The sequence below is a fragment of the Melanotaenia boesemani genome, chromosome 21 (genome assembly GCF_017639745.1).
Source record: "Melanotaenia boesemani isolate fMelBoe1 chromosome 21, fMelBoe1.pri, whole genome shotgun sequence".
NCBI classification, from domain to species: Eukaryota; Metazoa; Chordata; class Actinopteri; order Atheriniformes; family Melanotaeniidae; genus Melanotaenia; species Melanotaenia boesemani.
Genome location: NC_055702.1, coordinates 28,766,845 through 28,793,158, shown reverse-complemented (window position 1 = coordinate 28,793,158; position 26,314 = coordinate 28,766,845). Strand labels below are relative to the sequence as shown.

General features: G+C 41.8%; 1 protein-coding gene across 1 annotated transcript in view; it reads left to right on the top strand.

Annotated features, from left to right (window-relative positions):
* The window catches only part of myo15b (myosin XVB), a 108,562-nt gene that overhangs the window by 46,334 nt on the left and 35,914 nt on the right, over positions 1-26,314 (top strand). Inside the window, exons 23-39 of the mRNA XM_041973447.1 lie at positions 2,100-2,193; positions 13,822-13,884; positions 13,967-14,024; positions 14,325-14,449; positions 15,734-15,829; positions 15,929-16,164; positions 16,440-16,609; positions 16,703-16,775; positions 16,871-17,053; positions 17,131-17,240; positions 17,366-17,433; positions 17,672-17,756; positions 20,295-20,327; positions 20,684-20,737; positions 20,866-20,960; positions 21,037-21,279; positions 26,063-26,141. Of these exons, the coding sequence (XP_041829381.1) occupies positions 2,100-2,193; positions 13,822-13,884; positions 13,967-14,024; positions 14,325-14,449; positions 15,734-15,829; positions 15,929-16,164; positions 16,440-16,609; positions 16,703-16,775; positions 16,871-17,053; positions 17,131-17,240; positions 17,366-17,433; positions 17,672-17,756; positions 20,295-20,327; positions 20,684-20,737; positions 20,866-20,960; positions 21,037-21,279; positions 26,063-26,141 (1,865 nt within the window). The remainder of the gene's footprint in view (positions 1-2,099; positions 2,194-13,821; positions 13,885-13,966; positions 14,025-14,324; positions 14,450-15,733; positions 15,830-15,928; positions 16,165-16,439; positions 16,610-16,702; positions 16,776-16,870; positions 17,054-17,130; positions 17,241-17,365; positions 17,434-17,671; positions 17,757-20,294; positions 20,328-20,683; positions 20,738-20,865; positions 20,961-21,036; positions 21,280-26,062; positions 26,142-26,314) is intronic.

Genomic DNA, 26,314 nt, shown 5'->3' with positions numbered 1-26,314 from the left:
TGGTTCTTTTTCTTAATTTTTCTGGTTGTTGCCATGGTTCTTTATCTTAGTTTTTCTGGTTGTTGCCATGGTTCTTTTTCTTTGTTTTCCAGTTGTTGTCATGGTTCTTTTTCTTAATTTTTCTGGTTGTTGCCATGGTTCTTTATCTTTGTTTTTCTGGTTGTTGCCATGGTTCCTTTTCTGAATTTTTCTGGTTGTTGCCATGGTTCTTTATCTTTGTTTTTCTGGTTGTTTCCATGGTTCTTTTTCTTTGTTTTTCTGGTTGTTGCCATGGTTCTTTTTCTTTGTTTTCCAGTTGTTGTCATGGTTCTTTTTCTTAATTTTTCTGGTTGTTGCCATGGTTCTTTATCTTTGTTTTTCTGGTTGTTGCCATGGTTCTTTTTCTGAATTTTTCTGGTTGTTGCCATGGTTCTTTATCTTTGTTTTTCTGGTTGTTGCCATGGTTCTTTTTCTGAATTTTTCTGGTTGTTGCCATGGTTCTTTATCTTTGTTTTTCTGGTTGTTTCCATGGTTCTTTTTCTTTGTTTTTCTGGTTGTTGCCATGGTTCTTTATCTTTGTTTTTCTGGTTGTTTCCATGGTTCTTTTTCTTTGTTTTTCTGGTTGTTGCCATGGTTCTTTTTCTTAATTTTTCTTGTTGTTGCCATGGTTCTTTTTCTTAATTTTTCTTGTTGTTGCCATGGTTCTTTTTCTTAATTTTTCTGGTTGTTGCCATGGTTCTTCTTTGTTTTTGTTAGATTACGTTTGGTCACTTGAGATTTCTGCCTCGGAGGACTAGATCGGTTTCGGGACAGCATCGTCATGTGTGTTGTTCTGTGCTGAGATTATCTGAGCCACCACACACAGTACCATCAACACTGTTAAATGCCTGATTTTTTTTTATCACATCAGATTTAAAAAATCCTTGTGTGTGTACCAGGCTTTAGCCACAGCCAGAAGCTGCCTTTCTCTGCCTCCTCAGCCAGCTCTTTCCTGGCTTTTCAATGCACCGCCCCCATGCATCCCATGTTGTGGAGTAGGCGAGCAGTTGCAGAACCTATGACGGCTCTGCACCCCACTTTCACAGGGCATGTAATGGCTTTCCATCCCACCTCTCTGCACTACGACAACTTTACTCATTCCTGCAACCAGTTTACTTATTTCCAGCTACATTAGCAATTTCCAGGATTACTTTACTCGTTACTAGAACTACTTTAGTCAATCCTTAGGACTACTTCACTTATTCCTAGGATTACTTTACTATTTCTTAGATTAGTGATTTCCAAAGTCTGTCCTCGAGGGCCGCTGTTCTGCAGGTTTTCAGTGTGTCCCTGCTTCAACACACCTGACTCAAATAAAATGTATAGGAGCCCATGAAGTTCACTGAATGACTTAATAATTTGGGTCAGGTGTGGGAGCAGAAAACGTGCAGAATGTGGCTGTCAAGGACTGGAGCTGGACAACCCTGTCTGATATGAGCAGAGCTGCTATTCTCTGGTTTGTACGTAAAGTAATGTGGTTTTGTTTCAGGAGGAAATAACCATTTACATTTCCTGCTGCGTTCCAGATTTATTTACTCTGACACATATCCTGATTGTGACACTTCCATAGCAATCTCATGTCTCAGCTTTCTGTAGAGACCAGGATTATACATACAGCCCTGGTAGTTGTGGAGATGTACTTTACTTATTTTGGGGATGTCATTTCAGACAGGAGGCAGAAAAAATAGGCCTTGTGAAGAGTATACAAATTTGAGTCCGTTCTGGATTATCTAAAAAGTTATGGATGGTTTTGTGATGCAGTGCATCAAAAAGTTTCTGTTTCATTATGAGTCAACCAAATCGTTTTCACATGAATTCTGCAGGTGTAAAGGAGATGGCATGGCTGGTAGTTCACCTTTTTATTGTCCTCAGTGTTTGACAGAAAAGATGCTTAACTTCAAACTGTTCTCATCTTCAACCTGCAGACTAATCTGACTTAAATGTGAACAGTTTCCACAAATTGAGACTAAAATGACTGGTGTAAACTGAAAGTAAATGTAGAGAAGCAGGTTCTGCAGGTTGCAGCTCAGTGACGTCTAACTGCAGAAGACTGACTGTTGCTGCCCTCTTCCGTCTTTCAGGAAGTACTTCAAGCGTTTGAAGCAGTCCTTCACCCAGTTCTGGGCAGTGATGCTGATAACTAGGAACACGATCAAGAGACGCCATTGGAGGAAGGTAGATATAAGAGAAGGAGAGAGGAATCCAGCAGCAGTCTATGACTGGGTTTCCAGGCAATTATGTGTTTTGAATTTATTGTGTCATAAATTGTTGCTCTTATGCAATCCCACCATGTTTACACCTCAGAGTTGTAATGTTTCTCTCCACGGTAACACCCTAACATCAGTGTTTGAGCTCAAAGTCTACGTGTTGTTGTCTCCTTTCTTTTCATTTCCTGTCAAATGATTTTCACTCTTGTTCTGCTTGTTTTGTTTTTTGTGTATCTTGTGCCTGGGCTCTATAGACAAGCTCAGTTGGGAAGGGTAGGCTCAGTAGGACTAACAAAAATAATTTATGCTGTTTTTAATACAGCAGAACACATGAGCAAAACAAGTGGTGTTTCATACACAAGAAACACATAAAAAACAGCTGGTCAACATGTGGGGTGAGGCTAAATTTAAGGGTTTATGTAGCATTAGCTGTTTGCAAACATTTTTATCTGTTAATGTAGTCGAGTTAAGGATTCTGAATTTACCTCCTTTGTCTCTGATCTTTTCATGGTCTCTTTCTTCACTTAATTTCTAGCTTCCCACAGCAGGGTGGAGATATGTGACGGTGACTATAACAGATCGTCTCTGTGCATCGTGTTGCAGGATCGTTGAGTTCCTCCTGATATGAATCCTGAGACTCATTTGTTACCTGAACGATGGCGGTGATGATGAAAACACTGTAGAAATAACGACTGCAGAAATAAGCAGAGACATCTATCATCTATCTCTCCTCATGTAAGCTCTGGGGTTTCCTCTCCAGCCTTTCAACAGTATTGATCAGCAGCATGTACAAAATTTTCGATCGTCCATCCATCCATCCGTCCGTCCATCCATCCATCCATCCATCCATCCATCCATTCTTCCATCCATCCATCCATCCATTTATCCATCCATCCATCCATTTATCCATCCATCCGTCCGTCTGTCCATCCATCCATCCATCCATCCATCCATCCATCCATTTATCCATCCATCCATCCATCCATCCATCCATCCATCCATCCATCCATCCATCCATCCATCCGTCCATCCATTTATCCATCCATCCATCATCCATCCATCCATCCATCCATCCATCCATCCATCCATCCATCCATCCATCCGTCCATCCATTCTTCCATCCATCCATCCATCCGTCCATCCATTTATCCATCCATCCATCATCCATCCATCCGTCCGTCTGTCCATCCATCCATCCATCATCCATCCATCCATCCATTTATCCATCCATCCATCCATCCATCCATCCATCCATCCATCCATCCGTTCGTCCATCCATCCATCCATCCATCCATCCGTTCTTCCATCCATCCATCCATCCATTTATCCATCCATCCGTCCGTCCATCCATCCATCCATCATCCATCCATCCATCCATTTATCCATCCATCCATCCATCCATCCATCCATCCATCCATCCATCCATCCATTTATCCATCCATCCATCCATCCGTCCGTCCATCCATCCATCCATCCATCCATTCTTCCATCCATCCATCCATCCATTTATCCATCCATCCATCATCCATCCATCCGTCCGTCCATCCATCCATCCAACCATCCATCCATCCATCCATCCATTTATCCATCCATCCATCCATCCATCATCCATCCATCCATCCATTCGTCCATCCGTCTATCCATCCATCCATCCATCCATCCATCATCCATCCATCCATCCATTCGTCCATCCGTCTATCCATCCATCCATCCATCCATCCATCCATCCATCCATGTTCTAAAACACTTAGTGAGGGGAAGCTGGGGTCTATCTCTTTAATTGGCAGGTGAGGCAGGTACACCTGGACAGGTCAAACAGATCCCAGTGATTCTCAGTCCACACATGTCTACAATAAATGCTAGATAATGAAAGTATCTAGAGAGAAAGAAATCCATATTTTAATTCAGTTACATATTGATATCTTTTAGTTATTTAATGTACATATTTGTTTATGTTTATTGATTGATTTCTTTTGTTTTAGAATTTTATATTTTTACATAAAATATATTAATATATTTCATATATATTTTATACATTATATAAATAAATAAATCTATCAAATAAATTTTATACATTTGACAGTTTTTTTTATAAAAAAAATCTTTTTAAAATTTTATAAATCGTAATTATTTTTAAAACTACTTTTTTCCAACTTAACAAAAGAAAAATTAGAAAATTTTATATTACATTGGTATTTGATTTATTTATATATATTAATTCTAATTATTTCCTTCATTTACATGCTTAATTTATTCTACATATTTACTCATTTACACATTACAGCATCTAGGTCATCATGGATCAACAAAACCACCAGAGTAGATTTGTTAGATGGTCGGTAGTCAGAACTCTGATTTCATGGACTAGCATGCAGAGGCTTTTAGTATGCCCAGTGAAGTGTACACATATGATCCTTTTCCCCAGCAGTTGCTATTCACTCTTTGCTCTACTGGGCTTTTACTGGAACTGGAAATCTTAACCAGTAGTCCAGAGCTGCTTCTCACATGCTGCTTCTGCAGATCTCCTCTGGAACATCTCAGGACTCATGAGTAAAGACTTCATCAACTGAAATAGGTTTTTGTTTTTGTTTTGATTCATGATACACAGTATGATATATATTTTGATACTATTTTTTTTGTTAAGTAAATAAATTGACTGTTCTAATTTAAAGCCTTAAGGGCTAAATGCACTTTTATTAAGGATCAGCAGCATCAAATGAAATGCTCTTAAAAAATGAATGAAAAATACTTTTCAATGGCCATAACAAAAATAGCTGTAACAAAAGAAAAGAAACTTTTAAATCAAAGCAGGCTCTCTGGATATAAACGATATTCCCTCATTTTCTATTGCATAAAACAAAGACTCGATATATTTGAAAATCTCAATATTGACCAGCTCTAAAGCGAAACACACACACGTCTTAGTGTGTGGGAGGAAAGCAAAGCTGCAGGAGGCCACCATGAAGAAGAGGTGATGACATCAGGAAGGATGACATCATCATTACATAATGTATTTTGATATTTAACCAGCATTAATAGAGACAACATGCTCTGCCACAGGGCTTGTATGCTGTCCCAGAGACAGAACATTATGGTATGGCCTGATAGATAAGACAGTAACATGACAAATAAACACAAATGTATGCAGCGCAGTGAAGAAGGAAACTTCTCACCTCCAGTTTTTCCAGTTTTTCTCTTTAAAGTTGTTTGTGGTTGTGGAACTCGGTCAGCTTCAGCTCATTGCTGCTGCTGTTCTTCCTGCAGTCCAAGCCAATACCCATTCACAAAAAAATACACCAATAAAGTCAAATATCCAAAATCAATGAATGGAAAACACACACACATAAAATCTAAGTTAACTATAAAATTTACATTAGTATATATTAGTCCTCCAAAACGAACAGTATTACTATCAAAATCACCTCTCTATCAATTTTACCGTAACTGTATTAAAATGGTAGTGCACCCAAAAATGTGTTTACTGAGCTGTAAACAACACAGTATTACTTCATTGTGATGAAAACCACATAAACTGTTGATAAAATTAGTATTTTCTTTTGTTTATTTTAAAATCGGGATTTTGTGGGTAAAAAAAGGCTCATAACTCCCTCTAAAGGGTAAAACCAGGTTATGTTTTTTGTGACATAGAGAGGTTATCTACATCACATGAAAATGTTAAAAACCCCACAGCCCCTCCCTCCAGATGCAGGTAGGCGGGTCCTCACCTTGCAGGAAGCCACGCTCACTAACACATATGAAGAGAAGTGAACTTATCTGCTGTAGATCTGCTAGTTTCAGACTTCTGTTCTTTTACAGTTTCTGCTGAAATATTCCTGCAATGGGACAGATTTGTGCTTCTGTGGGTGTAAAAGTAACACCGGACTTTATTCTTTACCTGCTGATCCTCATCTGGCGACAGACAGCAGCTCAAATCGTAGCAGCAGCAACTTCCAGCAGCTGCCACAACCTGCCACGAGTCTCCACAGCTTTCCAGAGCTGCTGGAGCTGCTGACAGGCAGCCAACAGCTAACGGCTAACGGCTAACAGCGCTAACGGCTCACACTGATACGTTCAGGACCACCTGGTTCATGTGTAGCTGAGGAGGTTCAGAAGTGAAAGTCTTCCTCATCAAAGACGCTCTGTGGTGAAGCTGCTTTGTGAATCTCGCTTTGCATCTTGCCAGAGAGCTGAGCTGCTGTCTGTCAATCATTTCTGTCTGTGTATCCCACCCCGCCCACTCTCCGCCCCCTGATCACCCCTACACCACCCACCCCACCCAAACCCTTTCAGTTCCAGAAATTTCTCAAAATCTGCTGTGGGTGGAGTTAAACAGAAAGTAGGGGGTGGAGCTACAATTTAATAGTAAAAACACTATTTTCTTGACATTTGCATATACATCACTAAATGATAACGTTATTATCAGAGAATAACCCTCGATAAAGGGAATAGTCACTTAAGTCCCTTTATCTTTAACCCACTGATTTTTTTTTACTCACCCTAACAAAACAGTAGTACAGTAGTAAAGTTACAGAGTGGTGAACATGGTCTCCTACCAGGAAAACTCAGGAAGGAATAATGTAATATATCTAATGTCAGTGTAATGTTAAAGTCTGTGAAGATGAGATGCTGTTATTATTATTTTTTTTTTTTTTATTTTATTTTATTTATTTTTTTTGGACGCTATTCTGAGACACTTTTCCACTCAGAGAATAAAATATTTAGTTTTGAGTTTTTAATTGTTGATATGGTCCTTATTTACAATTTTTAGAAATGCATGAATGTGGATTGCATAGACTGTTGGGGTAGGCACGGATCAGCTTTCGTGCCTCACCTACTCCCACTAAACCTCAGTTATCGTGCAATAATGAGAATTTTGTAAAGGATAAAATGGGAACTGCTCAAATAAACTAAAACACAGACAAAGGTTTAATTTTCCAGAAAAAAACTCTTTCCCGATTGGAAAAGAGTTAGAGGGCCTTTCTTAGGGGCTCAGAGAGCTCACCGGGGACCAGCAGAGCTGGACCTAAACCCAGCTCTGATTATATCAATATAAAGTGCAATTAATGGGATTTATTGGTGATTTATTAAATAAACTCTAATTTCCTTCCATTTTCATGACTGAATTATTAACTGTCCAGTATATTTCATTGTTGTTAATTGTGTCAATTAACAATGCAGACCAGCAAAACCAAAACAAGCTGAGTGAAGCAGCTGAAAGACCGTGCAGGCTCCTGTAGCTATGTAATAACTTTCTAGCTATACTAAACACCACCACGCAACGGGGGTTAAAGAAACACTTCACTTCACTGTACGCTACAGTACATACATGAGCTGCAGAGTGGAAGCAGAAATTAACATCCTATCTGCTTAATTCCTGCTTTCTATTAAACAAAGTCCTCTGTTGATCATAGACGTAGCTGAAGTCTTCATGTGAATGTAAGGGTTTTCTCCTTTGCTTTAACAAACACTCTTATCTTGCATTAATCATGCCACTTGGACAGACACACACACACACACACACACACACACACACACACACACACACACCGTGATCTTGGACTTCAACCCCACTTGGTGAAATTTGAGCGCTGAATCGCTCCTTCCGCCTTCTGAAACCTGTCCTTCAGACTTCCAGCCTCAAAGCTCTACAAGGTAGGCGGCTTTTCTCTTCTTCATCTGCAGCTGCTTTTATAAACGCGGTCCTCCTCTGCGTTGCTTTACCTGAGGCCCTTCACTGTTTAGAAACAAAGATGAAGACAGACCTGTGTGGATCAGGTTTCAAAGCAGTGTTTGAGACACTTCTCAGCTTCCCGAAGTTCAGCCGCTTTCTTTTCTTAAATACATTTAATAAGACATGAAGAACCCTCCAGCTAAAGTCATGTCAGGTTTTGATGAGATAAACTTTGACGATTGTTTTCTCGCTTTCATTCTCTTGCCTTGTTCTCCTGTTGGGTGTTATTGTTTTATGAGGCTTGGACTCTGAACAGAGCAGCTGTCAGGCTGCTTGTGTCAGCTGTTAAACCCTTGTTACACCTGGAGGTTCACCTGACACGTATCACACAAAATATACAGCCTATCTATCTATCTATCTATCTATCTATCTATCTATCTATCTATCTATCTATCTGTCTGTCTGTCTGTCTGTCTGTCTGTCTGTCTGTCTGTCTGTCTGTCTGTCTGTCTGTCTGTCTGTCTGTCTATCTATCTATCTATCTATCTATCTATCTATCTATCTATCTGTCTATCTGTCTATCTATCTATCTGTCTGTCTGTCTGTCCCTACGTCCCTCTCTATATATAGATATATATTAGGGCAGTCAAATAAATAAATTTTTAATGAGATAAATTACAACTTACAACACACACACACACACACACACACACACACATATATATATATATATATATATATATATATATATATATATATATATATATATATATATGTATGCAAACAAAGACTCCAAGCAACAGAAATAGAGGCCAGGAAAACAAACCAACTGTTTTCCACTAACCCAGCTAAAGTTTCCTCCCAGTGGGAGGGTAATACCACACTAACCCACCAAGGCTGGAAACTGAACAATTCTGGAAAACATGGGAGAAGGAGGCATCACTTAACAGTGGAGCACAGTGGAGACGGACTAAGAGTGGACCACAGTTCCCTCCCTGAACAAAGTCCAGTAACCATCACAGTGGCAGAAATTCAACAAAGACTCTCGGGTATGAAGAACTGGACCAGACCTGGCCTGGACATGATCCATGCCTACTGGTTTTATGACGCTAACGTCACTCCATGAGGGCCTAGTGGCACAAATGAACCAACTGCTGAGGGATGGACACACCCTGAATGGCTGACCAAGATCCCCAGAAGGGAACGGTCCCATCCAACTTTCGGCCAATAACCTGTTTCTCCACAACATGGAAGCTCCTGTCGGGCATCATAGTGGCTAAGACGAGTGGGAACATGGATCAATACATGACAGAGACACAGAAAGGCATTGATTGGTAAAAGTACCAGAGGAGCCAAACACCAACTGCTGGTTGACAGAACTGTTGCCCAAGACTGCAAAAAGTTTGTTGCACCTGTTACAATAAAGTTCATTCATTCAAAACCAGACAGACCAACCTGTGCACTGCCTGGATTGATTACCAGAAAGCCTCTGACTCAATGCCACATGGATCCTGAAATGCCTGAAGCTGTACAAGATCAACACACTCTAACAGCCTTCACTGCAAACTCAATGAGACTTTGGCAGACCCCCCTGGAGGCCAACTTTGAGCCAACTGCTGAAGTCTCCTTCAAATGTGGTAAATACCAAGAAGATGCTCTGTACCCACTGCTGTTCTGCATAGACCTGAACCCCCTCAGCTAATTCATCAACAAGACTGGCTACCAACTCAGGAATGGGGCCACCATCAGTGACCTCCTCTACATGGATGTCATCAAGCTGTATGCCAAGAGTGAGCAAGACATGGACTCACTGATCCACACCACCAGGACCTACATCGGAATGTCATTCGGACTGGAAAAATGTGGCTGGATGGTAACAAAGAGAGGGAAGGTAGTCCATACAGAGGGCACTGCACTCCCAGAGGACAGAATAACCGATGTTGAGGAGAGCTACAAGTACCTTGGCATACCACAAGCAAACAGCAACCATGAAGAAGCCACAAGGAAAACTGCCACAGCCACATATCTGCACCGAGTAAGGCAAGTCCTGAGAAGTCAGCTCAATGGCAAGAACAAGATCCAGGCGATTAACGGCGATGCCAGAGATCAGATACCCTGCTGGGATAATAAGCTGGCCACAGGTGGAAGTTCAGACCACCGATGTTAAAAGATTTATTTCTACAACTCTGTTGAGTTGTAGAAATAAGGTGTGTCTGAACCAGAGTGGTTTGACCTTCTCTGATTTGTCACTAACTTGTTTGATTTGGATGTGTTCACGCTGAAACTTGGAAGCAGAGCATGGTCGGCCATTGTTCTGATTGACTTTTGAAGCGAGGCCATGATACTTGAGAATAGATGCTTCATGAAAAGGCACACATGTGTTTAATTTTAGCTCTGTTAAGCTTTGATTGCAGTTGTTGTGGTTTTTTTTCTACCATTTGTAACCCTGACCACCTGAACTGACTCAACTCATCATTCAAATTGAAGTCACATCTATTAAATCAGAAAGAAAAGATGGAGCAAGGTCTCCTCCTTCCCTGGAAATGTTTTACATTTAATCAGAAAAACATGAAGCCTCACCTGGATGCATTAGAGATTACAGTTGTGTTTTTAGAATATGTGTCCAGCCATGGAAAAACCAGTAACAAGTCTCCAGAGGGTCATTTTGAGTTATTTACAGATTCTTAAAGTGTAGCTTCTAAGCTTTCCAAGGATGTCTAACACATGGAAATCTGAAAATATTTTAAGAAAGTGTGGACATTTGGATGTTGGCATCCCCAAAGTAGTTTTGTGAGAAATCAGATCTCAAAGTTTTCAAGGATTAACATCTACCTGGGGAGCCAGGTGTGGGGCAGTAACAAAAGATGTCCACATTGCATTACTTAGCATTAAACCCACCTCCTAAATGGTTGTCAACAGGAAGTCTGGGAACCCTCCTTGAGAAGATTCCAGGTTGAGGCTTGTTAGCTTAGTTGGCAGAGCATCAGTCTCCAATGTGGGAGACCAGGGTTTGAATCCCCCAGGATCAAATACTAACACCTTCCAGTGGGGTCCTTAGGAAGCACCCTTAATGCTGCTGCCTAACCAGTGTAAGTCACTTTGGATAAAAGCATCTGCTAAATGACTGTAATTAATGTTAATTTTATAAACTTAACCCTTTTTGAACTGATAAGGGAGAAAGACAGATGTGATTATTTGCCTTTGTCAAGCCACAAGCAAGACATTTATTCATGAGTGATCACAACCTGTTCTATCTACAGTATATTGCCCCACATTCAATCCACCTGGGGCCAGGACACGAAGACCATCAACGGGGGGCAAAACTCTAGGGTTGCTCAGTAGCTGAAACCTGCACCACTGTCAGTTCTACCACTCCAGGTCTGTGCTGTGACAGAACATAAGCACATAACAGCTTAATAAAACTTTGCTCAGTGTTTTCTCAGAAAATACAATCTTGCCCAAATCATTGTTTTATATACACATACACAGAGAGCTAGAATATATTTACATGAGGTGCTGATAACTCTTGATCTGTGGGAGCTTTTGGAAGTAAGGGCTCAGGTGAAACTGCCAGTGGAAAGTCCTGACTATCACCCTGCACCAGCTGGTCCTACAGCTGTGGGATGTTGAGGCAGCAAGGACCACAATGGAAAGAAGTTAGTTTTCATGCATATCCTTGACTTTGATGGCTGCCAAAGTGTTGAGTCTAGTCTTCATGAACAGTTGCTTGATCAGACCAAAACCACAGTCGGGAGCAAATTTGGTGTGGCAGCAATCAGGAAGCATGATAAGCTTGTGTCCAGCCAGGCGCCATACCAGAGCATAAAGTTAGTTTTGTGTGTGTCTGTTGATCAATAGTATATATGTAATGGACATTATTTAATGGCACGACAAGACCTTTGTTCTTTCCTATATCTCAGAGAAAGAAAGTCCAAGGATGGTCTGGTTGTCACAGTGGGTGATGAAGCCTGTGGGGGATGTGAGTTAGCTTATTAGTTTGACAAACACAAAAAGGGTTAAAGCATGGGGCCCCAGGCCTTTAGTTTCGGACCAACATCTGGAACAGATTACTGCGGTATGCATGATAGTTTATCATCCCAATGACAGAATTGTAGGTTTGGATGAGGTTTGTCCAGAACTCCCCCACAAACCAAATCATAGATTAAGCTAGGTACAACAACCACTCCTTGCTGAGAAGAGCCGACCTGCTTCGCCCCGCTGGACATCAGCTTGTAGTAAATCCCTGAGTGTGGCTGTTCTCATCAAAGTGTCTTCACCCATTCTGAAAATAAAAAGAAAGAAAATACTTTCAGAAAACAGAGATTATGGTTGATGCTAACTGGAAGTTTAGCTTGTAAAGCAATCACATGGTGGTAGTTTGGATTTATACATTCAATTAAAACTCCACATCATTAGCATTACTATTTTCCTACACGTTGTAATTTAAGTAGATCGTCGGGGTTTAGCATTATTCAGATTAAAAGCAGTTGCTCCTATTTCACATCTAAACCTCCTATTACAGCTTATTATGTGATTGCAGTTTTTACATGTGCATCATTTGCATTTTTATTCATGTACAGTACTACAAAACCAATTCTCACTCATGGAAAATAGGGTGAACCTCTTCTTCCTTGGTGAGTTGATAAAATGTAATGAAAAACAGAAAAACACTGTTTGCAGTACCTGTATGGAAGTTTAAGTAATTAAAATTCTAACACTGAGCTAGCAAACAACAATGTAATGTACAGGTGGCGTTAAATAGAAAACTTGAACGTTCTGAAACTCAACTCATGAGAAACTGAAAAGTATTAAAAGTATTTCTGCAGATTTCATTGCCTCTGATCATGTACGAGGTTCTGGGAGGGTTTCTTTTTGTCTGGTGTTTTTTGGTGGATGTAGTCATCTCCAAAGTAGCTACTGTACACCTGTTAGCGTCAAGGTGTCCAATTATTGGCATGTCCTTTTTGTGCTGCTAAAGAATCCACCCATATGTTATACATTAAGTCTGGAGAAAGTTTACGGCTCTACGACTATGTCCCATGTTGAGATTTCACTTTTCTTCTTCCGTAGCATTTACAGTCAAAGTTATGAATCTTCGCCATTTCTTCGTGTGGGTAATAGGAAACTCTGAGCAGAAAAACTGCATAAGTAGCCATGTGGTTCGACGTGAATGTGCTGCCAACTGGCTGAAAGACATAACAAAAGTGCTTCAATAGCCAAAGAGATTGGTATGCAAATCTTATGTTGTAATACCCTAAACAAACTCAGGAAGCGGCTCCTGCTGGGAATTTCCTCTGAAAATACCTAAATTCAAATCAAAAGATGGAGTGGCATCTTCATGATTTCAACTGGCATATATTGTAAACAAAAAAAAATAAATCACATAGTTTTTCATTGTTTTTTAGGTCTTGCACCAGGCAGACTTGTTGATGGTTTTCCATGGTCAGTCACATATTACGGTTATTTTATTCTAATATTACAGTTAAAGTCTTCTATGTTATTTTCACTTTCATCATATTGAACCTGTGGACCAGATTGGACCCTCTGGAGGGCCAGTTGTGGCCACTGGGCCGTATGTTTGACGGCCCCGGTTTACATGCTGTGAAAGTCAGATATGGGATGGTTTCTAGTGACCCGGCTTGTAAAACACAAACTCTGGACTCTGGAACTGGGCAGCCTGCGGGGGTGGGGTGGGAGGGCCAACAGGTATATAAGAGGACAGGCGTCTAAGAATAGGCGAGATGGAAAACACTCGTCAGAGCGAGATGAGGGAGTGTTTTCTGACTGATAACAAGAAGTGAACTAAGTCGGACGTAAGTTAGAGGTGTACTAACCTAAAGGAATAAAATGATTTTCAGTTAGAAAACGAAACCATGTTTACGGTGGAATGACTGAAAACACAAGACTGTGTTTTATTGATTTCAGGAGTTTCAGGAGAAGAAGAAAGCACAAGTAGTGATAAAGAACAAGTCTGTCTCTCCAGGGATGGTAAGGGGCTAAACGGACCAAACGGACCTTGTTGCTGCAGATGCAGTGGTCACCATGCTGTCTTTTATATTTTTCCTGGCAGGACGTGGGAATGTTGGAGATTCCAGCTGAGCTGTCAGCCAGACTCCGCAGTGCAACAGGTACGTTGTTTACCTTCATGTTCGGGTTTCTGGTCAAAATGTTCCTCTGAAATAAAAATCCTGCCTGGATTATTATTCATGACTCTCATATTTTTATTTTTGAGTAAATCAACATTTTTCTTCTTTTATCACATATATGGCCATGATTTACCCGTCTGTCCTGCATGCTAGGTAATGTGACAGGGTGGGGCAGATGCTTGTTGAGGTGGATGTTTCCCTCACATCTCTCCTGAATCTCTGTCCATTACAGACTGAACATCAGTATATGAAAGTAATGAAGCTTGTGGTTCTGTCCACCAGGCTGTGACCCTGCGTCAGCTGTGACCAGAGCTTCACCTCCACAGGTGAAGGCACAGCATAAACGGACCCTGCCCCAGGATGTAGACAGATACCCATTCTCCCGCTATGCTAAGTCTATATTAAAGGTGAGTTAAGTCCATACTCACTCATTCTTTTATTGTGGTCTCAAGCCCACCCTAACCTGATCCTTCTACCTCCTTAAAACATTCATTTAACCAGACCCAAACATAGGCTTGAACCAGGACCAGAACCTGAACCCAAACCCAAACCTTATGTGTCAAACGGTGGTGCACTTGTAAAAAACAATAATTACTATGTAAACAGGTTTTACTTTGTCCATTTGGTAAACCCAACATGTGGTTCAACTACCTCTGATGTGTCAGCTCTTCAACAAAAACAACTTATTCCAAAAGAGCCGAGATGCACCAGCACCAGCAGATGCTGCTTCTTTTGTTCTGGTAAAAAAAACTGTATGCCCACCCTGGTGCATGCTGGTCCTTTACCCTACGTCATATTTATAGATTTACTTCACACAAATAGCTTATATCTAAATAAAGGAACTTTGCTTAATCATAAAAATGTTCACAAAATAAACAAACAAAAATAAACTAAACTAAATGGTCAAAGTCGAATTATTACGTATATGAGATAAGTAGTTAATACAACCTCCAGGGGGGTTGTTCTGGTTTTTTAAAGCCTGCAAGGTTATCAGTTTAAGATTTGCATGTTTACAAAATAAGAACAGATTTAATGCTTATCAAAGGTGTGTGTGAGGACTGCTGAGTGTGGTTATGGTTGATATTGTGTGCTTTTGACAGCAGAATGGAGTCCCTCAGGGAATTCGTGATGTCACATAAAATATGTTATCTCAATTATTAATGCAAATTAAGACAATCTGGGGAATTCTGCAGGTTCTTGCAACTTTGACAGATAACTCCAACTTTAAGTGTTAAATCTTTCCAGGGATATGCAGACAAAATGTTTTGGATAATTAAAAGACATTCTTTGTTTAAGAAAGGGTGCCATTAAAATTTTGGAGATTATCCTGTAGTGAGTGCACGTGTTTTCTAGCAGGTTTGGCTGTTTGGAAGGTTTCTAACAGAAAAAGGTTGGGAAGCACCTCTGTGCATCCATCAGTCTGATGGCTGATCTGTGTTCGAGTTGAACCCTCTGACATTTATTATTTCCCGTCTTTAGTTCATGTTACATTTCATTTTTTGGTCTGCTGGAGAGAATCTGTAAAGTTTTCGTCCAGTGTCAGAGCAATGCAGCCTTCAAAACAGAACAGTTCATTTCTGCTTTTTGAATTCCGCCCTAAATAGCTGGTTCTGATGGGGACACTTTTATTAACGTAGACAACATTGTAATAAAGGAGAAAATAGTCCAGAGTGTAATTTTTGTTCTCTCAGGACACATGGTGCCAGCCTCAGGGATTCCCCCTCCAGACACCTCTCACCTCTCTGCAGCCAGAAGACGCCAGAACTGCCCTGGAGATTTACAAACTGGTATATCTGGATGATAAGACATCTATTTTATTTTATTTTTTTCATTTTTTTTCTTTTCAACCTCTGTTGTGATTTATTCCTCACGATGTGTCTACACAGATCCTACGGTTTACAGGTGAGTCAGACCTCAGTGGCTGGCATGAGCAGGTGTTGGGTAACTACATCGTGGAGAGGGGTCAGAACCAGCCAGCCCTGAGGGACGAGATCCTGACCCAGCTGGTCTATTATATGTGGGATCAACAGGAGGAATGGAGCAGTCTGAGGGGATGGCTTCTGCTGGCCTGCTGCCTCAGTGCCTTCACACCCTCCCCAATGCTGGAAAAGCCACTGCTCAAGTAGGTCCAACACTTCTGCTAGCTGCAGCTACAAGGACATCTCTTCAGGAATGATGATAAAAAAGTTTCTTTGGATTTTATTCGGTGTATAATCTGACATGTTCGGCTCTTTTTGACGGATGTTGTGTTTGTAAAGGTGATTATTGCCATCATGTTAGCTGTGTGTCAGCGGTCTAAGCAGCTGTTCAGTTATGTTCCTAGTCTCACCTCCATGCTGCCTTTTGTGTTCTGTGATGACTGTACACATGACTCAGGCTTCAGTATTTCCCTCTCAGGTATGTATCGGACCACGGTCCAGGGGAGTACCGTTCATTGTGCCAACACAAACTGCTGACGTCCCTGCAGCTCCCAGCGCCCACAGCCCGCAACTATCCGCCTACCCAGCTGGAGTGGACCTCCACCCAGAGAAAGGCATCCATGCTGCTGGATGTACACACCTTCAATGGTAAGACTGGCTGAAAAGGCACAGCTTAGTATGAAACAGGACCTCTGGATCAGTTTTTTTGTGACCCTAACATCCTCTGACGTTTCATGTCAGATGAGAAACTGACAGCTGAGGTGGAGTCGTGGACCACAGGAGAGCAGCTCGCTTCTTGGCTTCTCCTCTGCAGGTATGCAACCCATTTTTAACAAACAGATGTTCACTCACCTTCAGTACCTTCACTTCATTTTTGCTCCTCATCTGTGTGTTGATGGTTTCCCACAGAGGTGCCACAGAGTCAACCCAAGGCTGGTCAGTGTCTCTTGTCACTGATGAAGGTTGGTCAGATCTATCTGGATCAGACTTTGTCATGGATCTTCTGGCCAAAGCTGAGGCAGAAGTGCTGCCACCACCAGGGACGCCCTCCTCAACCAACTCTGACTACCTGTTCAGCAGGCAGGGAGACAGGTAGAGTGGAGGAAAGTGGACAGTCTTTTAAAAAGTAAATGGTCAGTGTGGACATTTCTGTTCCTCTGTCTTTCCAGGATACCAACAACAGATCTGGATGAATTCATCCCACCAGCACCACGCATGCAAGCTCCTGGGCTGCCTCCCTTTGATGGAAACCCATGGGGAAGAGATTATCCACAGGAAGGTAAGGGTTTAAACCAGGTCCCTAAAACTGATTTGAGGACAGTTATCCTACAGGGCTGTGTTGTGTTTCCAGTGCAGTGGACAGTTTTTCCACGCGCATTAACGTTTCATTCTGCCTGTCTGCAGGGCGGGGTCGACAGATAGATGCCTACGTTGATGACTTGTTTGACCCTGTGCTGGACAATGGCCCTCCAGTAAGTGATGTCCTCCTTTTATTTAACCTGTTTCTGAAGTAAAGCTTGACGTTTCTTGTACTTATCATGCAACAGGCTGAGATGGACAGGCTCACTGATGCTGATACACAATCTCAGATGGATTGTGTATTGCTGTCTGGATCTGGTTAATGACTGTGTAGAGTCACTGAAACATCTGTGCTCTCTCTCCAGTAACTAACTGTTTATGTGTTGGTGGTTTGTTTGTTTGCATGTGGAGGACATGGATAGAGTGGCCATGTTAAACCGCAGGATGAGAGGAGGAGGTGGGGTTGGACCAATGCAGCCTGGGATGTATGGAGCTGGTAGGAAAACTGCTTCTCATCTACATAATATAAAACACATCATGAGGATTTTACTGTCTGGCATCACAACCTACTGTTAGAGTAAACCTTTGCTCATTTCATTGATAGTACCAAAACTTGCAGTACTCAGTTATTTTTGATGAAGTTTTATTTTCATATGTGTTAAAAATCTGCTTCACTGAATCACGGATCAGTATAGACACACTGGTAATTCTTCTTTCTTATAATCTTATAAGAGTATATGAAATTGTTTTCAGTGTATGTAATTAACTAATTTGTTAGAAAACAATATTTTTAATTTGGTGCTACAACAAAGTCAAAGAAGAAGCAAAGACTGAATATATTTAGAATTATAGATATTAAAATCAGAGCTCATACATCCATCCATCCATCCATCCATCCGGCCATCCATCCATCCATCCATTTATCCATCCATTTATCCATTTATCCATCCATCCATCCATCCATCCATCCATCCATACATCCATCCATTTATCCATCCATCCATCCATCCATCCATCCATCCATCCATCCATCCAGCCATCCATTTATCCATACATCCATCCATCCATCCAGTCATCCATCCATCCATCCATCCATCCAGCCATCCATCCATCCATCCATCCATCCATTTATCCATCCATCCATCCATCCATCCATCCATCCATCCATCCATCCATCCATCCATCCATTTATCCATTTATCCATACATCCATCCATCCATCCATACATCCATCCATTTATCCATCCATCCATCCATCCATCCATCCATCCATCCATCCATCCATTTATCCATACATCCATCCATCCATCCAGTCATCCATCCATCCATCCATCCATCCAGCCATCCATCCATCCATCCATCCATCCATCCATCCATCCATCCATCCATCCAGCCATCCATTTATCCATACATCCATCCATCCATCCAGTCATCCATCCATCCATCCATCCATCCATCCAGCCATCCATTTATCCATCCATCCATCCATCCGGCCATCCATCCATCCATCCATCCATCCATCCATCCATCCATCCATCCATCCATCCATCCATCCATTTATCCATTTATCCATGCATCCATCCATCCATCCATACATCCATCCATTTATCCATCCATCCATCCATCCATTTATTCATTTATCCATACATCCATCCATCCATCCAGTCATCCATCCATCCATCCATCCATCCAGCCATCCATCCATTTATCCATCCATCCATCCATCCATCCATCCATCCATCCATTTATCCATTTATCCATCCATCCATCCATCCATTTATCCATTTATCCATCAATCCATCCATCCATCCATCCATCCATCCATCCATCCGGCCATCCATCCATCCATCCATTTATCCATCCATTTATCCATTTATCCATCCATCCATCCATCCATACATCCATCCATTTATCCATCCATCCATCCATCCATCCATCCATCCATCCATCCATCCAGCCATCCATTTATCCATACATCCATCCATCCATCCAGTCATCCATCCATCCATCCATCCATCCATCCATCCATCCATCCGGCCATCCATCCATCCATCCATCCATCCATCCATCCATCCATCCATCCATCCATCCATCCATCCATCCATCCATCCATTTATCCATTTATCCATGCATCCATCCATCCATCCATACATCCATCCATTTATCCATCCATCCATCCATCCATTTATTCATTTATCCATACATCCATCCATCCATCCAGTCATCCATCCATCCATCCATCCATCCAGCCATCCATCCATTTATCCATCCATCCATCCATCCATCCATCCATCCATCCATCCATCCATTTATCCATTTATCCATCCATCCATCCATCCATTTATCCATTTATCCATCAATCCATCCATCCATCCATCCATCCATCCATCCATCCATCCATCCATCCATCCATCCATTTATCCATTTATCCATACGTTCATCCATCCATCCATCCATCCATACATACATCCATCCATTTATCCATCAATCCATCCATCCATCCATCCATCCATTCTTCCATCCATCCATCCATCCGTCCGTCCGTCCATCCATCCATCCGTCCGTCCGTCCATCCATTCTTCCATTTATCCATCCATCCATCTATCCATCTATCCATCCATCCATCCATACATACATCAATCCATACATCCATCCATACATCCATCTATCCATCCATCCATCCATCCATCCAGATAAAGGGATAAATGACTTACTAAACTCCAATAGATGTATGTATTATATTGTTTCTGCTGGACCTGGGGTTTGTACAGACTTTAAGTTATTATACATAATTAAGTTTCCTTTGGTCTTTAAATAATTCTTTAAGTTAAGGAACATCTAATATAGTATTTACATTAAACGTCCTGAATAAGATAATGAAGACAGCAACAGAAACCAGCAAGTCTCTGGCACATCATGTTTCAACCAGTTGCAGCGATAATACTTAGAGTTAACTGTTAAACCTCATCTCTGTGTTTCACAGAGGATTTAACTTACTGTCATTTTGAATCAGAATGAAACACTATGTTTTCCAGGTATACCTATGACAATGCCAAGTTACCCCATGGGTAAGTAATTAGGTTCATGTTTTCAATCAAGCTCTCCAACCTTTCTCCCTTTTCTGGACTTTTCTCAAAAGTTTCTACTGGAATCCTCCTTATTTTAGTTACTTTGCTGTATTAGTCCAGGTTAGTTTTAGGACATTGATTTCATGACAGAAATGACCACATCTCCATCTTTGTGACTGAGGATCTCTGACTTCTTCACTTATCATTGTTTCTATCTTTAATGTGATGTTCACTGCGCTTTCACTTATTTTTGTTGAAATATGATTTATGAAGTATTTTTAGGCAGATGAGGAGCTGTTGGGATGGGAGTGAGATTAGAAGTCTTTGTTTTCTAATCTCCATGTTACTGTGTTTAGGAGCGCCTGCTATGCCCAGTTACGGTGCAACTCCCATGATGCCAACTATGCCAGGTAACCCCCCCCCCCTGTTAAATGTGTCCTTGCCAGTCTGTTGACTATGTTTACATGTAGTTGTCCATATATTAGCAGCAGTTTGGTTGCTCTGTCTATAAATGTTTCTCTGATTCGTCCCTGGACAGCTATGATGGTTCCTCAGGCTCCTCCCCCTGCAGCTGACCCCATGCAGATGGCAGCCACTCAGCAGGCTTTCATTAACCAACAAGCCCTTCTCATGGTTAGATTTTGACCATCCCCTCATATTTTCTCTTGTCCCTCGTCCCTGAGCTTCACCTTTCCCTCCTCCCCTGCAGGCACAGCAGATGACCTTGCAGGCCATGACCCTGTCTCACCAGCAGGCCCAGGAGCAGCAGAAGAAACAAGAGAAGAAGCAGCAGGAGGAGGAGAGGAAGTGGAAACGTCAATCGGCGCGGCGCTCGCGTTCACCCTCCCCTCCATCTCAATCACCCCCGACTGTCGCACCCCCACCGGTCAGACAAAAAACACCTGCATCCAAACGCCCCTCCAAACAGAAGAAGCCTGAGCCAGAACCAGAGGTATTTAATTTTCATTATTTAATACGCGTCTGTCTCTTAATATTTAATTATTTATGTTCACTTTGAAATACAGTAACAGTAGTAGTAGTAATACAGTAAGTAGTAGTGTTACAATTTATTTCCCTAACCAACCTTGAACCATAGTATGCATAAGAAAGGAACATCTGTGCAACTATACAATATGTAATGTGATTTTCAGTGAGATCTATTTCTGGTTTGAAGTTGAATGTCAGAAATAAAGAACATTAGGCCTCATTCACCAACCAGGAGGTCAGTGGTGTTATTAACCAGGAGGTCAAAGGTGTTATTAACCAGGAGGTCAGAGGTATTTGTAACCAGGAGGTCAGAGGTGTTATTAACCAGGAGGTCAGTGGTGTTATTAACCAGGAGGTCAGTGGTGTTATTAACCAGGAGATCAAAGGTGTTATTAACCAGGAGGTCAAAGGTGTTATTAACCAGGAGGTCAGAGGTGTTTGTAACCAGGAGGTCAGTGGTGTTATTAACAAGGAGATCAGAGGTGTTATTAACCAGGAGGTCAAAGGTGTTATTAACCAGGAGGTCAGAGGTGTTTGTAACCAGGAGGTCAGTGGTGTTATTAACCAGGAGGTCAAAGGTGTTATTAACCAGGAGGTCAGAGGTATTTGTAACCAGGAGGTCAGAGGTGTTATTAACCAGGAGGTCAGTGGTGTTATTAACCAGGAGGTCAAAGGTGTTATTAACCAGGAGGTCAGTGGTGTTTGTAACCAGGAGGTCAGAGGTATTTGTAACCAGGAGATCAGTGGTGTTTTTAACCAGGTGGTCAGTGGTGTTTGTAACCAGGTGGTCAGAGGTGTTATTAACCAGGTGGTCAGTGGTGTTATTAACCAGGAGGTCAGAGGTGTTATTAACCAGGAGATCAGAGGTGTTTGTAACCAGGAGGTCAGAGGTGTTATTAACCAGGAGATCAGAGGTGTTTTTAACCAGGTGGTCAGTGGTGTTATTAACCAGGAGGTCAGTGGTGTTATTAACCAGGAGGTCAGAGGTGTTTTTAACCAGGAGGTCAGTGGTGTTATTAACCAGGAGGTCAGTGGTGTTATTAACCAGGAGGTCAGAGGTGTTATTAACCAGGAGGTCAGAGGTGTTTGTAACCAGGAGGTCAGTGGTGTTATTAACCAGGAGGTCAGAGGGGTTATTAACAAGGAGATCAGTGGTGTTTTTAACCAGGAGGTCAGAGGTGTTATTAACCAGGAGGTCAGTGGTGTTATTAACCAGGAGGTCAGAGGTGTTTGTAACCAGGAGGTCAGAGGTGTTATTAACCAGGAGGTCAGTGGTGTTATTAACCAGGAGGTCAAAGGTGTTATTAACCAGGAGGTCAGAGGTGTTTGTAACCAGGAGGTCAGTGGTGTTATTAACAAGGAGATCAGAGGTGTTTTTAACCAGGAGATCAGAGGTGTTTTTAACCAGGAGATCAGTGGTGTTTTTAACCAGGAGATCAGAGGTGTTTTTAACCAGGAGGTCAGTGGTGTTATTAACCAGGAGGTCAGAGGTGTTATTAACCAGGAGGTCAGAGGTGTTTGTAACCAGGAGGTCAGTGGTGTTATTAACCAGGAGGTCAGTGGTGTTATTAACCAGGAGGTCAGAGGGGTTATTAACAAGGAGATCAGAGGTGTTTTTAACCAGGAGATCAGAGGTGTTTTTAACCAGGAGATCAGTGGTGTTTGTAACCAGGAGGTCAGAGGTATTTGTAACCAGGAGATCAGTGGTGTTATTAACCAGGAGGTCAGAGGTGTTATTAACCAGGAGGTCAGAGGTGTTTGTAACCAGGAGGTCAGAGGTGTTATTAACCAGGAGGTCAGTGGTGTTATTAACCAGGAGGTCAAAGGTGTCATTAACCAGGAGGTCAGAGGTGTTTGTAACCAGGAGGTCAGTGGTGTTATTAACAAGGAGATCAGAGGTGTTTTTAACCAGGAGATCAGAGGTGTTATTAACCAGGTGGTCAGTGGTGTTTTTTAACCAGGTGGTCAGTGGTGTTTGTAACCAGGTGGTCAGAGGTGTTATTAACCAGGAGATCAGTGGTGTTATTAACCAGGAGATCAGTGGTGTTTGTAACCAGGAGGTCAGTTGTGTTTTTAACCAGGAGGTCAGTGGTGTTATTAACCAGGAGATCAGTGGTGTTTGTAACCAGGAGGTCAGAGGTATTTGTAACCAGGAGATCAGTGGTGTTTTTAACCAGGTGGTCAGTGGTGTTTGTAACCAGGTGGTCAGAGGTGTTATTAACCAGGTGGTCAGTGGTGTTTGTAACCAGGTGGTCAGAGGTGTTATTAACCAGGTGGTCAGTGGTGTTATTAACCAGGAGGTCAGAGGGGTTATTAACCAGGAGATCAGTGGTGTTTGTAACCAGGAGGTCAGAGGTGTTATTAACCAGGAGATCAGAGGTGTTTTTAACCAGGTGGTCAGTGGTGTGATTAACCAGGAGATCAGAGGTGTTTTTAACCAGGAGGTCAGTGGTGTTATTAACCAGCAGGTCAGTGGTGTTATTAACCAGGAGGTCAGAGGTGTTATTAACCAGGAGATCAGAGGTGTTTTTAACCAGGTGGTCAGTGGTGTGATTAACCAGGAGATCAGAGGTGTTTTTAACCAGGAGGTCAGTGGTGTTATTAACCAGGAGATCAGAGGTGTTTTTAACCAGGAGGTCAGTGGTGTTATTAACCAGGAGGTCAGTGGTGTTATTAACCAGGAGGTCAGAGGTGTTATTAACCAGGAGGTCAGAGGTGTTTGTAACCAGGAGGTCAGTGGTGTTATTAACCAGGAGGTCAGTGGTGTTATTAACCAGGAGGTCAGAGGGGTTATTAACAAGGAGATCAGTGGTGTTTTTAACCAGGTGGTCAGTGGTGTTTGTAACCAGGTGGTCAGAGGTGTTATTAACCAGGTGGTTAGTGGTGTTTGTAACCAGGAGGTCAGAGGTGTTATTAACCAGGTGGTCAGTGGTGTTATTAACCAGGAGGTCAGAGGTGTTATTAACCAGGAGATCAGTGGTGTTTGTAACCAGGAGGTCAGAGGTGTTATTAACCAGGAGATCAGAGGTGTTTTTAACCAGGTGGTCAGTGGTGTGATTAACCAGGAGATCAGAGGTGTTTTTAACCAGGAGGTCAGTGGTGTTATTAACCAGGAGGTCAGTGGTGTTATTAACCAGGAGGTCAGAGGTGTTATTAACCAGGAGATCAGAGGTGTTTTTAACCAGGAGGTCAGTGGTGTTATTAACCAGGAGATCAGAGGTGTTTTTAACCAGGAGGTCAGTGGTGTTATTAACCAGGAGGTCAGTGGTGTTATTAACCAGGAGGTCAGAGGTGTTATTAACCAGGAGGTCAGAGGTGTTTGTAACCAGGAGGTCAGTGGTGTTATTAACCAGGAGGTCAGTGGTGTTATTAACCAGGAGGTCAGAGGGGTTATTAACCAGGAGGTCAGAGGTGTTATTAACCAGGAGGTCAGAGGTGTTTGTAACCAGGAGGTCAGAGGTGTTATTAACCAGGAGGTCAGTGGTGTCATTAACCAGGAGGTCAGTGGTGTTATTAACCAGGAGGTCAAAGGTGTTATTAACCAGGAGGTCAGAGGTGTTTGTAACCAGGAGGTCAGTGGTGTTATTAACAAGGAGATCAGAGGTGTTTTTAATCAGGAGATCAGAGGTGTTTTTAACAGGAGATCAGTGGTGTTTTTAACCAGGAGATCAGTGGTGTTTGTAACCACGAGATCAGTGGTGTTATTAACCAGGTGGTCAGTGGTGTTTGTAACCAGGTGGTCAGTGGTGTTTGTAACCAGGTGGTCAGAGGTGTTATTAACCAGGAGATCAGTGGTGTTATTAACCAGGAGATCAGTGGTGTTTGTAACCAGGAGGTCAGAGGTATTTGTAACCAGGAGATCAGTGGTGTTTTTAACCAGGTGGTCAGTGGTGTTTGTAACCAGGTGGTCAGTGGTGTTTGTAACCAGGTGGTCAGAGGTGTTATTAACCAGGAGATCAGTGGTGTTATTAACCAGGAGATCAGTGGTGTTTGTAACCAGGAGGTCAGTGGTGTTTGTAACCAGGAGGTCAGAGGTATTTGTAACCAGGAGATCAGTGGTGTTTTTAACCAGGTGGTCAGTGGTGTTTGTAACCAGGTGGTCAGTGGTGTTTGTAACCAGGTGGTCAGAGGTGTTATTAACCAGGAGATCAGTGGTGTTTTTAACCAGGAGATCAGTGGTGTTTGTAACCAGGTGGTCAGAGGTGTTATTAACCAGGTGATTTCTTATTTAAACTACTCATATTAAAGAGATTCCTTTTTATGACATGATAGTGATTAAAGAGAACATTCACCAGGTTGCTCAGGTGGACATAACTGATGTAATGTTCTTGAGGTTGAGGGAACCGATCTGACCTCTGTTCATCTGTTACATCCATGGTTTTAGGAAGACCAGTAATAGCATTAAATCCATGACTACACTTGTTCTTGAATGAATGAAATAAAAATATTTTAGTATGGAAATTAGAATGATAGAACTTGATCTGCAGTATCTCACTGTTTATCTTAGAATAACAAAATGCTTTGTTTTTTAAAAAAATAATTAAAATATCTGACAACTATTACTGGGTTTATAGCTAAGAACCAATCCAAAATACGAAAACTTTCATAAATGCTTCATAAGAAGTTTATAGGAGGACGTTTTTGTTCATAATAACTGTTGATGAATGAGGACCAAAGTTCCCACTAGTTCTGTAAATGTGATGCATCAAAATTACAGGGTGTTTATTCTCCATCTGTTTCTCCAACAGCCAGAGAGCGAAGTGGACTTGATGGAGCCAGAAGAAATACAGTCTTTCAGAGACAAGATGGATTTTTTCCAGAAGATTGGTGAGTCTGTTATCCAGTAATCTAGGATATCTCTGTGTTTCCATGCTGTGTTTCCAGCCCTCCTCTGTCCTCATCTTTGTCTTTGAGTGTTTATTCTCCTGTTGTTCCTGGAACCAGCTGATAAAATGGGTCAATCCAGCAGTTCAAACTGTTTCAGTGTGAAGAAATGAAGA